The following is a 17,246-nucleotide window of genomic DNA, read 5'->3' as shown; positions in this document are numbered from 1 at the left end:
CTACCAGGTTCGCTTTCCATTCATGTTTAGACCTTTGTCGATTCCTAGAGATGCCTTCTGGAAGATGATGACAAAATCCTTGTAAGATTAAGGAACCAAATATCCTTTTCCTATAATGATCTTTAGAACTGATCGAATATTGTTAGCTTAAAAATTTCCCAAATCAATTATTAAGGATGGAGAAACCCTACCATTTTGCAGCAGTATCTGTGTAGTGTATACAAAATGCAGTATGTCTTGTAATGCTACATTTAAAAATGTGATGTAAAAGATGAAAGTCCCTAAATAAAATTATAATTCTGTACTTATCCTCTTAATATTCTTACCTTTGTTTTTAAAACTTTTTGCATGAAATTAGGCAGTTCTTATAAAATAGAAGGTAGAGTTTACCTATATAACTAAGTAATGCAAATTGTCAGTATTAAAATATCATATATGCGTTTAACAATCCTAATGTAAGTATTTCATTGTTTCTAAAATCCACATTCATAGATACACATTTTACAGAACTAGGAGAAAATTGTTTACAAGAGGATAAACATTAACTTCCAACTTTCTAGTTCAAGTTTGAATGAAAATAATCATCATTTCCCTTGGGCACAGGAATAGATCCAAAAGGCACTCCTACGCTGTGATTGTCAGGCAACTTCATTTTTGAAATGAATTCATCTAATGAGAAGATAAGTCTTTAAAAGAATGAAAGAAAAGCAACTGGAAAGGAAGAAGAGCTTTTGAAAAATGGCCTGCTTTCCTTGATATTTTAGAGCACAACACTACAAAAAAATCTATGTATTACTAGATCAAAAGAAGACCATTCAGACTGCAAAGGCAGAAATAGCGTATTTGCTCAGAGCCTTGAATGACTGAGCCACAGACCTGACAGCACTTTCTGTGCAGACCTTAAGTATGAATATAGAATAACAATGGCCTCTAGCAGCGAATAGTCATATCAAATGCAGCTGACTGTTTCCACCTTAGGATTCAAATGGTGTTACAGACCATTTAGGCATTTCATGGCATGCATTTTTAATGCTACCAACACTATTAATTATAGTGAGTGAATGTCTGTTTCTTATACCTATTAAATATGCTTTATAATGGCACTTCTGCTGCCATCTATTATGAATTGAGTTTCAGATGTCTGGCTGAGTGGAACAAGATGAGCAGACTGCACGTCACGTGGGGCAACCAATAAGCCCTTCATCTGAGTTCGGTCAATAATATGCAAGTAGCACTGGGGAGAAAAAGGAAAAGAAGGAGTTTGTGAAAAGAACAGCAACAAATTTTCACACTTTAGTGGAGAAACATGACTATGTAATGGTATTTGGGGACTGAAGAAGTGCACACAAAGAGGATGAGAAAAGATTAGTTGATTGACATTGTGCTTACAAGAAAGAGTGCAGAAGTAGAAGCAGAGAAAAGAAAAAGGGAATGGATGCACTAGATAAACGAGATGAGAAGTAAATTGTCTCTGTTCCGATCCTGCTTTAGAACAAGCGAATGGACTACGTGACCTCTCAAGGACACTTACTACCCTATTTTCTAAGCAAATTTATTCTGATTTATACTTCAAATTAGAGCAAAAGATGTCACCCAGTTCTCACTATCCAAGGCACTGTTCAGTAAATTCTGCAAACATGAATCAGAATTTTCAACAGGGTTAAGAAATACTTAGTAGTCTCGGTGAAGAGCAAGAAAAAAAACTACTCAATGCATTAGATCATGGATCCTGTGTAAGTAACAATGCTGCTGGTAGGCAGCCCTTTAACATTCCTCCAAGCAATACTCTCCAGCTGCCATTTTCCCTCTAGCCCTTTATGCAACATTCCTTATGCTCAACTGACTACTGAAGAAGCTGATAAAATTAAAGGGAGTGGACATCTATTTATTTCTAGCTTTCTGGGTTCCATTCTGGGTCATTTCTTGCCCTTATATGCACCCACTGCAAATTGAAAGAAGGTTGAGTGTGGATGGGGAAAAGTATGGCCACCTGACTTTGAGATTTGTGAATTACGAGCCTAAGAAGATTCAAGGTAAGAGCATCCCAGAGATGAAGCTTGGTTTAGTTTGAGAAATGGAGGATGCAAGTGTTGGGCCTGTGGTTGTTTTGTGTGAGTGATAAAATGATCTTGGGCTGCCTTTATATTAGCATAAAGAAAAGAAATAATGTTTCAGAAGAGGCATAACTACAGAACTGCTTAGGATACAAGAGGGAAGGAAATCAGAGGAAAAGAGAGGAAACAGACAAAAAGGTATTTATCAGGTACTAGGAAAACACTGGCCTGTGTAGAAATCAAAATACAGACACAATTTATAGGCAGAAATGTGGGCAGTGTTAAGGGGAAAAGTGTAGGAAATTCTCATTTCCTAGGAAAGAGTGAGCAGAGCTAGCTTGCACACAAATGTACAGCAGAATTCAGCTTCTTTCTTCTTAACTTCTCCTTCACGCAATTCTTTAGAGCAGTATCTGAAAAAGACTGATCTGAACAAATAATGTTTTAATAGTTGAATTGTTGTATTAGTTCAGAAAAATTCTTATCAGTGATGGTTTTTTTTTTTTTGTTTTATCCTTTTTTTTGTATTATCCTCCTTAAGACAAAGCATTTTATTGTTATTTCTAATCAGCTAGATTTTCCATGTCTGTTCTAGATCTGATGCAAGATGCGCATCATATTCAGAGCAACATCCCCTTCATTTTTCCCATGTTTGACTTTCCCAAATACATGAATTTTAATCTTTTTAAAAACAGCAAATAACTCACTTTTTCTTTTATTACAAAATTTTTTTAAAAGGATGACTGATTACCTGGTGATTCTATGTGATCTAGGTAGATCCTACCAAACTTAGCATACTAAATCATCCCAAAAGATGCCTTTTTGACTGATTCTAAAAACTGCACATGTAAGGCTTCATAATTTTTAGCATTTCTACTCCATTACTGAAGCCTGAAGTATGAAAACTTTTTTAAAATATCTAAATTTTAATACCTAAAGATCTTCAAGTTTCTAATTTTACTGAAAGTTCTTACGTTAGATCTGTTTCATCTTCTCATGTTTTATCTGTTTCTTGAGTATTTCCTCTTATTAGTATGAAATATTAAAGGAAAAAAATACATCAAAAGCATTCATACACAACCACTCATCTTGTTCTCCATATCCAGTGGAAGCCCTTAAACATAAAGGTAATATTTACATTCCACATAGCATTATGAAACTATGCTAACTTGTTATCATAAACATTACATAATCTTGGACTCAAACCATCAACTTCAGTGGGTTGGAGGTTTGAGCAAATAATTTTTCTGTTGAGAGAGACCATCCAAATCTCTTTCAGGCAAGACAGTTTATTATCAGCTACTTCAGCCTTTCGAGGATCCAATTCTGAAAATCCATTTTGCTCATAGATTAAGGATAACCATATAAGAATTCTACGATTCCATGATTCTACAATGTCATGAAGCAAAGCTCCTTACAATTATAAATTACTGTGAGCACAATCAGACAAGAAAGTTAATATATATAGTTAATTAAAAACCATTGTAAAGTTGTTTATTTCACAGAAGAAAACAGCAGTTCATGGGCTTATTTTTTCCAATACAGAAAAGTAGATAAAACCTAATTGTTTACTTTTCTCTTATCCATTTTCAGATACAGATTGCTCACATCATTCTTATTTTTAGGAAGTATTTTACAAGCTGTGCGGTGAGGAATATAAAATGCTTCAAAAGGCATTCTTATAGATAGTCTGGGTTTGCAGTGCATCTGTATCTCAAGCCTTAATGAGATGATAGCGAGGAGCGATAAAGTTTAATAAATGAAGAGATAGCAAGAATAGCTATCCTTCTTTTATCTTTCTTTCTTACTCAGTCTACTTTCTTGTGTACGGTAGTAAATTCAGAGCGAGGCTCTTGACATTGTGGATTTATCTCATGTAATTTTAAAAGTTAAGGATTTCATTCAAAATAGTCATGTATCAGTTCTCTTTAGAGGGCTTAAACAAGCACTTCAAGCAGGTAATTAATCCCATCCCCTCTTTATGAACCACAGAGAAAGATGAAATTTGTATCATGTACCTAGCACATAGAAAGTTAAAACAAAGTCATATGAATTTTTCCAGAGTCTGGTTTTATTAATTCAATTGTGAAATGTGACCTGAAGTCTCCTAGGTGAGGCTACTGGCACCAAACCCAAAATTAAAGCCTTCTCCTGGAGCTCCCACACCTGATAAGGGGCCTGTTTTTATATAATTAGTTTCACTTGTCTTGCAGCTGCATAAATAAACCTCAGTGGAAGGTCAGGGAGCACAGTGATATTGCACTAAGAAAAGAAGTCCTTACCCTAAAGAGATTGTTCTTCCACTCCAGTGCAGCACCATAAGTGCAACTATACTTTCTGCTTCTTATTTGTTCTGCAGGGCTCAGACTCCCAAAGAACATGGGGAGGTCAACCATGAAGAGTTAACATTGTCCTTACACCATCACATGTTCTAAGATGTAACAGTGTATCTGTTCCTCCTTAGCAAAATTTAATACTAATAAATTCTCGTGGAAGCCACATAAAAATTATTTTTTTCCACAAACCTTACACAGAAATGTTGTGTGTTTTTGTAATTGTAATAGTGATCTTCTCAATATTTACAGGAATGTAAATTCAGAGATATGTAACAGATTATTATAATAGATAATTTACCAGATATTTTATCAGACCCTAACATTCCTTTTTTGTGTGTGAACAGTACCTCTGAGTACCACTTATTGCCAGCACAGTTACTGCATTTGGATCTCTAACTAATACATTTTGAAGTAAAGCTTTAATCTATGAAGTCCTTTGGGGTAAAATTACTGTACGTCAGGGTATCTCTCTCCATGGGACTGAGTGTGTAGGAAGTCCACAGGGCTTTCCTATAACTATTTCTAATGAAGAATTTACTTTCTGGATTAAATAGGACACTAGATATGACAAAATAGCTTGAGTGAAGCTGAAGAGAGAAGCTCAGCAACTTTCTATTTTAAAATTTAAACCAGAAAAAAAAAGGAAATTTGGCCCACACAATCTTTTCTTCCTTTTGCAGAGCTAGAGGGGACTGCACTGTTTCACACTGTGCTCTGTGAAAGCTGCTTCAGCATATCAGGCAGCGTTTGTTAATCAGAGAGATGTAACTGCCAGAATTCCAACTCAGGGAATGAGAGAGAGATGGGCCCAGGCTACCGCTTCCCCTGAATCACAGATATAGCAATGGACAGAAGTTAGTACCTTCAGTTAGTCACAAAATTGAGAGATCCTAGAAATCTGAAGTCTGCCAAGCACAAGCCAGTTTTCTATACACAAACAATTTCTCCATAGAAATATACTGTCTGTGACAACCTGCTGCAGCAACCTCATCATGCTTCACAGGCCTGAGAAAATTGCAACCCTCAGCATCTGGCACAGCAGCTGGTGAAAAGGCCCTACACCTGCTGTGGTACTGCGCTTAACTGAGTCAGACTCCCCACCAACAATTTTTAACAACTCATTCTAGGTTCAATCATTTTTTTCCTCTCTGCCAGTTCCACACTTGGATAGTTTCAGAGATTTAGCAGCTTTCTGATGAGATGAGAATTAGCCTCTGGCGCATTGTCTTCCATGGCAGTTAAAGGAGCAAGCTCAAGTACAGCAGACTGCCTGCAGTTAAGCAGCCTCGGGTTTTCGTTGATACTTTTAGCAAAGGGAATAATAAGGATGATATAAATAAAACATGAAGGGTATCAAAAAGCTGATAGTCTTAATAATGACTTCTGTTTCACATGGAAGGAAATCTGGAAAATGGGAAATGAAGACCACTCTGTTTAGTGGTAGATGCAGAGCCCATAATAATAACATTATTTTACAGTTAACGTTTAACAGCCACCATCACTCAAATTATCTGTTTTCTTCTGCTTTGAGACAGTTGCCACAAGTACGCAGGAAGCTACTTTCTAACTGATAGTTTACTTTGGAGGAAATCCGAAATGGGTAATTCCTGACATTTTTCTTTGTTCAGTAACTTATTTATACAGAATTCTGCGTGCCCAAGCAATATACCCATTCTCACATTCTGTGCCATCAATTCTCTGCTCAATTTGAATACAAAAAAAGTAGAAAGCAGAAAATTCTCAATATATACTGAAATGTTACTGTTAGACTTCCTTGCATGTCTCTCATTCAAAGAGAGGCCAATAAATCATGTTAAGCATCTGTTTACCTTCATGTCTTCTTGCAATTAGTATGATAATAAGCAAATAATGTTATAAATTAACATTTTATCTCTTTTGTAATTTGATAAATCTCTGAAAGATTACCATTATGTCTTCATTTTCCACATTTTTTTACAAGATATGCTTTTTCACGTTGCCTTACATGGCAGTGATAATCTATATTCCACACAGAAGCTGCAAAAAATTCACTGAAGAGTAAAAATATATTTTTTTAACTTCATCCTTGTTTACAGTTATTTATGCTTTATCTTTCCAGAATGTACAAAAGTGACTCACATTTCCCTTTAGAACAGAACTGTCATGGGTGATACACAGTATCATTACACAACTTTTAAAAATGTTATGTATTTAAACTAATTAATCAGAAATGGTAGATATGTAGCTATGTGGATATTAAATAGGCAAATACACTAAACGTGACATTAAGTATAAGATTAAGTCACTTTACCCAAATGACTCTCATTCTGTAATAGCAAGATATTTTTAATGGATGTCCATTTGTATATTTGCCTCAGTTGCTCTAGTGTATCTTTAATCTTGCTAAATCCTTAAAATAAAACACAAAAAACCCCCAGAGAAGTAACTAGTTCTTAACAGAGGAAACAGTCAATTAAGCAAAATGGAGCATGCGTTCACTTAACTGTACTTAGGGCACTCAGGCTTCTGGAAATGCTCCCAGATCTGACACCACTGAAAAGGTGATTTACTCAGTAGAACAACTTGCATGTCAAACAGGAAAAGATTAGTGCATACAGTAACTTATGTAAAATAAACCAACAAAGGAAATGATAGATTGCTGAAATGCAATGAAAGGCTAGTAGTAAAACACGTGGTGCTATAAATAACTATGAATGCTTGTGTTCAGAAACTACAGTGAAAGTATCCTAAGGCCCAAATCCTGCAAACACTTCTGCAAATGCTTTTCTTTACTGCAATTGCACAGTACAAAAAACTCAGACTCCAAGACCAGAAAACCAAAATTCAATGTACTAGAAGGCAGTGCTGAAAAATAAAGGGATAAAGATTTGAATGCTTTTCAAGATGTACAGATTGCATGCTAGAGCAAACAAGCTATCATTTTGCTTTACAAAAGCAAAGATGTAAAAAAAAAAAAAAAAAAAAAAGGATTTTTCCTTCAGAAATATCTGTGCATAAAACATTTCATTTCAAAGGTAATTGTAAAAAGGTTGGCAGGTAGTTTTTTGATGGATAAATGCCTAATAATTCAATGGTCAGGAAAATAGATTTTCAATAAAGGATGGTAACAGTTCTATTAATGGATAAGAGCTTCCTCTGGAAACATTAAGATCTTTAAGATCATCTTTAGAAAGGCTAAAATGATATTATTGCTTGCTTAAGGCAAATAATAATGAGACAGCATTGAAAGTTCATTAAAAGTCTCGTATTATTTCAGGCACCTGATTCATCACAAAACTTAAGAACATAAGTAGATCCAATTAAACAAGATTACTTTTGAATGCAATGTTAAGCACGTGCTCAAGTCCTGTGCTGGATGAAAATCAACTTGATTCTAAAAACAACATAAATCGTGATGTAACGTAAGAAATCACAGTAAAAAGTTTTCAAGAAGTCAATGTCAGAAAGACACTATAATGTGTGAAATTGCGTTGTTCCCACTGCTAGCCATCATAAAATTATTTTCAATACCATTTTATTTTGTCAGTCCACTGAGGATCTTCTTCTGCTCCTGCTTCCTGTACTCTTCTCTATTTCTCTGTCATTTACCATTGCTAAGTGTGTCTGCTTGAGACAGACATTCAGTATCACTATCCTCAGTATTGATCTATCTGACACTGTTGTATCCTGTTACATATTTTCACATGAGAGAGGGACAAAGGTCTGCTGACACAGCACACGGCTGGATTAACCTTGAGTGTTAACAACTACTGAACAGAAGAACCATGGACTCATTCATTACCTTAACTATCACTAACCCATCAAGTTCTACATCATCACTGAAAGCTTGGAAACCATTTGATATTTAGAAGCATATTCCATACTGTTTTCAATGTCACAGAAAAGAGCACCTACTAGTACACAAGAAGCTCGTGCTTGGGTCCAAGCTGACCTGGGAATCAGACTAAATATCTCTACCAGGCTAGTGGGAAGGCAAACAGAGCACTTTCAGGTTTCGGATCATTATGATCCCAAAGTACACCGTGATTATTTATCTACAAATGTCAAAAAACCCTGCAGTAGCATTAAATGGTTTTCTAAGACCCAAGCAGTGACATGGCAGACATGATAAATCAGTATTAAGTGTGTTTGTCCATTTCATATTTTACAGAAAAAAAAAAAAACAAATAAACCTATATCTGTCTTTAGGATTGTGAATAACATCATCTGACATGGCTGAAAGTTTTAAATTATGTAGATTTCAACTCAGTTCATAACACGTATTTGAACCTACTGTTATATTAAAAATCCAAGCTTTATATATTCTAAGGTTTGTGGTGGGATAAGTTACACTTAGCCTTCATGGGAAGCTAATATGCTAAGGCAATAAAATGCTAATGTAGAAAAAACTCATGACGAAGCATTTAATCATCTAGAAGACTCTGTTATGCTGATGGAGGCACCAGCCAGAAAAATGTTAGAGGAAGATCAATCACCAAGAGCCAGTCAGCACTCAAAACAGAAAAAGTAACCACTTGAATAGTCTCACTTCATACTAGACAAAATTGTCTTGGGGAAGGCTACCTCTACTTATCTGGACTGAAAAGGCAGGAGAATCACTTCCATCTTTAACATTCTCACACACACTGTCTGAGACTGCTTATGAACGTATTGTCTCCAATCAACATAACACAATCTACAACACTTTGTGGGCAGTTTTACATTCAAAAGCATTTCTTTGGAGCTATTTGCTCTCAAGTGGGGAGGCCCAGGAATTTTTTCTGGCTGAAGACTTGGCCTGGGAGCAAATTTTTCCAGCTTGATAGAGGAGATTGGGAGATGATATCACTGGGAGGTGATGCCATCCTGTGAAGGCAAGACATAAGCTGGTGTCTCCCTGCTTTCTCTTATCTCTGCTGATTAAAATTTGCAAGGTCTAGAACTGGATTACTGGACTATTAAGTAAGAGTATGTATGCTTATCATTAGTCTTCAACTGACTACCTTGGATGACTCACCACTACCAAAGATCAGGACCCTCAGACACAAAGACATCCCCAGACTAAAGAGATGAGAACTGCTTTGCTTTGCTGTGTTTGTCTATTTGTCCATCTCTCTTTCCCCATTTTCTATCTTTTCTCTTTCACTCTTTTATACTTTCACTCATTGATGTAGCTGTTGCCTAATATTGTCTCAGAACTTATAGCATATAAGTAACTCCTTGGCCAAAGTACTCCTACCTGTAACATTTACTAATCATTATTGGCAAATTAGCCAATATTACTTCGAAGTAGTGTATCAATTGTTGTTAGGGTGCTCCCAATATACTGATTTATATTGTTTCTCTGAGTCTCGGATGATTCCATCACGGTAACAACCCCTGCTGACAAGGGGAGGCATGACTCTGGAGATAGAAAATGATTCACCTTCTTTGAAACCTACTGAGTAAGACAAGACACATGCCAACAAAGTCCTTCACGAACCATGTAGTTTATTATGTAGTTTCACTTTTATAACAAGTTTCTATTATAAAATGTGCCAACTCTTCTAAAAGCACTTTTATCCACTTATGCCTAAGAATGAAAAGGTGAAGTTTGCTTCTCTTCTTAGAATTTGCCAATACGAATTATAGTACTTTTCAGCATACATACACTTGCCTATTACATGACTTCTCTTCAGAAACATAAGGACTATTTCAAAAGTTACTTAAGGGCCTAACAACTTGATCTTGTGGGAAAGACAATACTCAGCAAATTAAAAATTAATTTAGAGTGTGTTATTACTCTGCATAATCTCCCCACACAAGTGCATATGAAATATCAGCAATATAGTCAGAAATTCAGCATGCTGTTTAATGGCATCCTCATTTATACATCACAGTAACTGTCCTGTACTGAGAAGCCCTGTGTCATACTGACTTTCAGGCTTACTAGCTTTCATTGAAATGAATTTCGAAAACAAGGCATTAGGTTCCGTAAATAATGGAAGTGGTTTTGACACTTTTACCCTTGAACTATCAATTCATTTTGCACAAATGAAAATAGTTCCTAGAATGGCAGGCTGCCTTTTGAGCCCTGATCTGACCCAAAATCAAATATTACCAGACTCTGCAATATGAAACTCAAGGTAAAAAGTACAACAGTTTGATCAGAATGAAAAAAAAAAAAAAAAAAAAAAAAAGGAAAAGAGTAATATTTTTTCTATTTGATTCTTCTTGGAGCCAAATGTAATCAAATACTCACTAATGTAATCAAGTACTCACTAATCACAAATAATAATAATAAAAAAAGCCCTTTGCAGTTATTAGTTAGTTTTTTGTTGCTGAAACAGACTCTTAATTCTTTTGGCCCAAGGTTATTCTCCCAAGTGAAGATACAATATGGTTCTCTGATTTATATGTGATAAGATAGATGAAAGAAATGTCTGAAAACCAAACTCAGCAATAGTACATGAATTTAATAGGAAGTCAAAGGCAATGGAGAAGTATGTTGGAGATGTCAGAGGAAAGAGAAGTAGAGTCAAATATTACTAGTAATAGGCATGAAATAACTTTTTTGGCAGTGGATTGACAATCATCTTGATGTTCCCTAAGGAGTGATTCACTGCTCTCATTCGCCTTGTGCTGCTCAAAGTGCACTCTGAAAAGCAACCCTTATCATAACTGACTGTTATATCACTAAGTGAAAGACCAAATTACTTACAGCTTTTTCATCAGCTTTCATCTGCAAGGCTATATTTCAAGCACTAATTTACCTGGAAAATAAATACTGCTCCTGTCTCATGGCAGATGATTTCTGCTCAAGCTCCCAATGTACTGATTTGTGTAATGTTTTCTTCCCTTCATTCAAGTAGCTGCACATTCCCCACTAATGGAAAATGGCTAGTCATTGTTAATTTTTAACTTCTGCCCTTCATTACCATAAAACAGAAGTGGCTACAAGTTTGGGTTTTTACTGCAGAGAAAACTCCAAAATTCTAAAAACCATATATTTCTCTTTTGGAAAGAAGAGAGGGGAGGGGAAGGGGAGGGGAATTGTATTCTATTTCTGGCTCCAGAGCAGATCATATACTACATCTTCTTAGGAGCCATGGGTTGCAGAAACCCTGACTGGTGGTGCCGGTCATGAACTGGTTTGCCCAAAGGAACTTAGCTTGTAAAAGCGCTTTAGAACTGTGGATCTAGTATTACAGAAGGCAACTTGAGCAAAATACACTTCCCATGAAACCCTATGTTTAATTAAAAAAAAAAGTTGAAGCAAAGTTTTTAAAATCGTGTTTTCAAAATCTGTTTCCTGCTAACTTCTCTCTTCAATATGATCTCTGGCTTGTTTGGTTGCTATATGAGAACTCATGGTCTTTACTCATAAAACATTCTCAATTCCCACATTCTCTGTTACTATTTACATTTACCAGCACTCCTCTTTATAGCATCACGTGTGGAAGAATACTTCCTAAAACTCTATCTGATCACCCTAATTATGCTCCCTCTTTTCCACAGTATCTTTCATCTTTTAACCATACTGTGAACACTCTCAAGCAACCCTTTTTATGTCTGCAGCTAAGCACTTACTGGTCTCTATGACATTTTCACTGCCAAGAGATATACTGAAAATGAAAATTTGCTACAACTAATTACCAGCAACTCTAGCACTCGTGTGAAATGAGAAACTCTTTAGTGAGATTCAAGTGCTAGAGCAGAGCAAAGACTGCAAAGATTCAGATATAATCTAAAATGGCACTAAAATGACCAGATGATAGAAACAGACTTCTTAATTCAGATGGCTATTCAATTAGGATTGCAAAATAAAGCCTGCGTGTGTCTGCTACTCAGGGTTGTAATAATACGCTAGAGATAATGAACTCGCCTGACTGTATAACACTACAAATTCTTCATCTTGGTAGACTGTGCCATAATCATTTTTTACTCTTGAAGTAAGTCTTAAATTTGGCTTTTGATTAAAATTCATGCAAGTCCTGAATTTATTCCTTACCAGAAGATAAGTCAGGAATTTCGTTTGAACTTGAAGATCCTTCTAAAATCAGCTCTGTTATAACTTCCCCACATTCAAAACCCTTTACACCACTGGCTCCTATTCAACTCATCTGAACCTAACACAGCCAATTATCGTCAAATGAAAGATAAACTAAATATTGCTATAAATATATCAATGCATACTCTATACAATATCGTTATACTCAACTTCATTCTTTCTATGTCAGTTACTCTGAAAGTAATGCCTCCTACTTATTTCCATAGAAACTACAACAGATACAAAGAGTACAATAACACTATTTGACAGAGCAAATTTGCAGCTACAAAACACTATTTTTCAACACAACCACCACCGTTAGCTCTGTATTTTCACCAGTGATGAACAAGAGTCTGCACGTTATGCTCCTAAAACTTCATATCAGTGGAGACAACCCACTGCTGAAATGCATCGCCTACAGTGTCATTGTGCTCATATCCACTCTTTGGCCTCTAGAAACATTCAGACATTCCACATTAGATGTTGTTTTGCCAGTCTGCCCCTCTGCTGCTGTCTGTTGTGCGGCAACAAAATATAACATAATGCTGGCAGGAAGTTTTAGACTCTACTGCCATACCACCAAAATCTGCATCTGATGTTGTGGGACAACATAATAAAATAGAGGGCCTTATTTTTGGAGCAGATCTTGTTATTGACATTTATAGAATATCACATTCTAATGTCAATCTAAGGCACTTGCAATGTGCCAAGATCTCCGGTTTCTGGGCACAACTGCAATGTACGTAATACACAAGTAATAGCATTAATTGTTAGCTGATTATTAATAGCTGCCCATGAAGGAATTAAATGGATTTCGTTTTGACAGTAGTTGACTCATAGAGCTTTTTTTTTTTTTTTTTTACCAACTAATATTTAGCCCTTGCTTGTCTCCTATAGTTGATGGTTGATGATTTTGTCTAACTCACATGTAATCTTACTGATGGTAGTTGACAGTCCAGTATTAAAGTAGTGAAATCTTTTTTTTTTTTTTTTTGGTACCATCAGCAATTCTTGTATCTTAACAAAGACAAGGCCCTTAAAATACACAATAAATATAATGTAAGAGATTACAATATTTTAAAGGTCTTGATTTTTATTATGTGTCAGTATATCCTCAAAAAAACTCAGACATGGAGTAAAGAACGAAGTTTAACCCTTCACAGAATAAAATAGTGTTCCTTTAAATAAAAAAGTACTCCTGTGAACTGTGGAGTAGCTTCCTATGAGTGGTGAACTTATACCACAATATTAATCATTTTCAGACTCAATAATATAAACAATATCATCTTATAGCAGTGATGTTAAGGTGATGCCTGAAATGGTGGGCCAGAATGAGCAAGAACATGAACTGCTAAGTTTGCTGGAAGACTAAATAACTACATAAGGAATCTCCAAAAAATATCTTATTGTAAATGCAGTAAAACTAACGTTACCATTAACTTTTTTCCTCGAAGCAGGGACTAACTTACAGCATACATTGATACATGTTAGAAAATAACCACATAGTTCACACGAATATTTGCACATCTCAAACCTTTTTATATGCACAGTCTAATTATTCTGCTTTTTACATGCTGAGATCTTAATTCATGCAGTCCGTACGTAAGCAAAATGTTCTCTTTCTTCAGCTCTATACTGGCAACCCAATTCATGACAACAACTAAAAACCAGCATTCATTTAAGTTGGCAAGAACGTTTGAAACAGGCTTTACAAACCTCAGAGCTGTTTGGAAAGGGTAACAGGAAATAAATTTTAATACTGAATTTTAACTTTCCAAAGAGCTCTTCTATCTTTTAGAACTGAACGAATTTGAGTTGCAAAAATCTCTGTAATTTTAGATATCAGAAATATGGTTCCTGCAAGTTTAAAACAGCCACATCTATGTTTATGAAAAATTTTACTATTTATAATTTCCAATCAAAGTTACTATATATAGCATTGCTCCACTGTATTATGAAAACTACCACTGCAATGTCCTAATTCTAATTTTGTGAATTTTAGATGGTGACAGTATTAGTGAATTCTGTGTTTATTACGTCTTCTCATGGGCATTTTTCCATTCTTCTAATCATCTTGATTATCTGTGCACAAATAGATGGTTGATACAATTTTATAACCTTAGATGAAACTAGAGGAAATAATTGGTTCAGTATACTGAGTGAGAATAGCCAAAACAATTTTAAAGTGCAGATCCGCATTTAGTACGCTTCCCTACTCATACTTACTCACATTTATTAATTAACTGTACTAAAACCATACAAAAAGCAAAATTGACCTTGGAATGCACGAAACTGAAAACAGTTAAATGAATTAACACATCTTACCTGACACACAGAAGATGAAACAGAGTGTAACAAGATGACTGATGAAGAACCTCATGGTTATTTTCTATTCAGAGACTATCTCGAAAGGACTTCTGCCTCGCAACACAAGTATTCAGAGAACCACAACCACCTGATTAGAGAGAAAGAAAAAGGAGTGAATAATTCTGACATAAAGCTTTATCTAATATCATTTATGGGAATTTAAATTCCCATACTATCTGTCTAAACTGAATACTTATGAGTTAATATAGTACAGAGACTTTTGAATAATTAATGTGCTGCTGAATTTTCTACATTAAATTAATGATCTCTTTTATTCAGTCAGCACACTCCTTAAAAGTCCATACAGTACTCAGGCCTTCTGGTGATAGTAAGTTGTATAGCAACTATCAGTACTGAACATTCTCTTTTATATCCATCTTCCTAAACCAAAACTATGCTTTGGATTGAATCTAGATCATTTATAGATTCCAGATTATTAGAAATACTAATATTATGCAGCTTGTACCATTCTATCCTCCCTGATGTCAGTAAACTCTACACAGTAATTAACAATTTTAAAGTCTACAAGAAAATTACAGTGAAACCAAAGCGCATGAACCTTCTTCAGAGCTAATTATTTTGGCTGCTATATGTTTCCTTCAAAAATTTTAGCACAATCAATGATCCTATGGAAAAGCAGTATTAGTTTTTATGTGTTTCCTGAACATAATGATTTAGTTACCTGAATGCTTATTTCTATGACACTTTTTGCTTTTCTCAATCAGTTTTTTGCTAGACTCCTCCTTCTGGTTGGTGGCTTTGTCTATTTCTTTAGGGCACAGCATCAGCATTTTTGCAGTGTGTAATTTCCTGTCTTCTTTAATGGGTTTCTTGCCACGCTTTCATAAAAACAGCTTTTAAATGCATCACATCTTGTTCATACTTCTTTCTATCTCCTCTTGATTGGTTCTATTGTAGCACTGGTTAAGTTATGACCTTCACACAAAGCATTGTTTCCATCACTAACAGAATATTACTCCATCTTGGGCATGTGGTGATCTTATCTGCTCTATGCAGTTCATAAATTTTGTTACTATTTTCATTACACAAATTTGCTCTTAGGTGCTTAAATACCCTTCAGGAATATGCATCCCAGGAAATGTGCATATTCAAAAGGCCTTTTCACTTTCAGCGGGATGCAGTCTTGATGCTCCTGTTTCCCAGAGTTCTGTAACAGATATCAATGACTGACCACAGATTTTGTCTTTCATCTAGACTCTCCATCTTCCCATGTCAAAGTTTTTACTGTATTGTTCTTTTTTTCCACAACATTACTTTAGATCTTGTTTGAAAACTGCTCAGTTTCCCTCCTCAAACATCAGAAAACAGGCAGTTTTCAATATCAAATCACAAGTACTAACATACCTAACAACAAGTATGCTTAGGATAAATGCTGCTGTGATTACTAGCAAGTCTCTGAGTTGTTCTTCGATATGCCCGACTCAGTTCCTTGTCTCATGTCTCTCCCTGAGGCAACCAAGAATACATTTCAACTATCAGGGCTTTTCACTTGTCCCTTGTTCCTTGCCTTGAAAAACCTCTTAAATCCTTGGGGCTGCTGTTTTGCTATCATCCAGAGCTGCCCATTTCTCCTCACTAACTCTACCTTGTGACTCCCAGATTTGTCTCTGGCAGCCAGAGACGTAGTCAGGTCAGTGACAGCAATCTCAGCTGCCTCTTCTAGAATGTATCCTCTCCACAGCACCAGTAAAGAGCATATCTGAACTAAAACTTTCAAAATGTGTGCGATCAATCAGTGGACCCACAGCATCAACTTTTGCTCTACATTCTGAGTATGCTGGCTGTTAGCTAACAGCTGCTGCCTCCTTTACTCATTTTCATCAGCAATCACTAGAAGCTCTCTGAGCAAAAAGTTGGTTTCCATTTTTCTTGCTGAACCACTCATGCATACAGAGTTTCAAATAATGCTGAAAAGGCATTTACTCAAACATGCCTCAAAAGATTAGAGAGCTTTCCTTAAAGAGAGTTACATAGGATGTTTTATTAAGCTGACAGTGTGGGAAAACAGCAGGAAATACAAAAAGAGAATCTTTATGAATCAGGAATTATGGAAGCTTCAGGCTTTTTCCTAAATCTTTATCAACCAACCAGCTCAAAACTGTACTAGTTGCTGTGATCTTGTTTGTTTTGCTGAACATTCTTTTCATGTAACACTCAAAAGACATGAACAGGGTTCCCAAGAACTGGGATTGATTTGGAAACATTCCCTTGAAAAAGGCTCTTAATTTGATAACAAATGCAAATGCATCCTGTAGCTGAATCCAAGTGCCATAATTTAACAGTGTTACTCTCCTGCTTCTCTTAGCTCTGAAATTTCTTAGATTTCAGCACTGGAGTTTGCTCTGCCAGCTAAAGGATAGTCACCACTATCTCAGCCAGCTGCTTTAAATGGTGGAGTTATGGTCTACTGCATCTCTGCAATGCCTCAAAAAGACAGTGGTAGGTTACATCAACAAATAA

The 17,246-nt window shown here is 35.7% G+C and overlaps 1 protein-coding gene across 1 annotated transcript in view; it reads right to left on the bottom strand.

Annotated features, from left to right (window-relative positions):
• Positions 1 to 17,246, bottom strand: part of CNTN1 (contactin 1) — a 240,770-nt gene that overhangs the window by 73,551 nt on the left and 149,973 nt on the right. The window contains exon 4 of the mRNA XM_085219578.1: positions 14,724 to 14,853. Coding sequence (XP_085075704.1) covers positions 14,724 to 14,778 — 55 coding nt within the window. The 5' untranslated portion in view covers positions 14,779 to 14,853. The remainder of the gene's footprint in view (positions 1 to 14,723; positions 14,854 to 17,246) is intronic.

This window comes from Meleagris gallopavo, chromosome 1 (genome assembly GCF_905368555.1).
Source record: "Meleagris gallopavo chromosome 1, MGAL_WU_HG_1.1, whole genome shotgun sequence".
NCBI classification, from domain to species: Eukaryota; Metazoa; Chordata; class Aves; order Galliformes; family Phasianidae; genus Meleagris; species Meleagris gallopavo.
The sequence above is the reverse complement of the archived record's forward strand: the minus strand, read 5'-3'. Positions and strand labels throughout refer to the sequence as shown.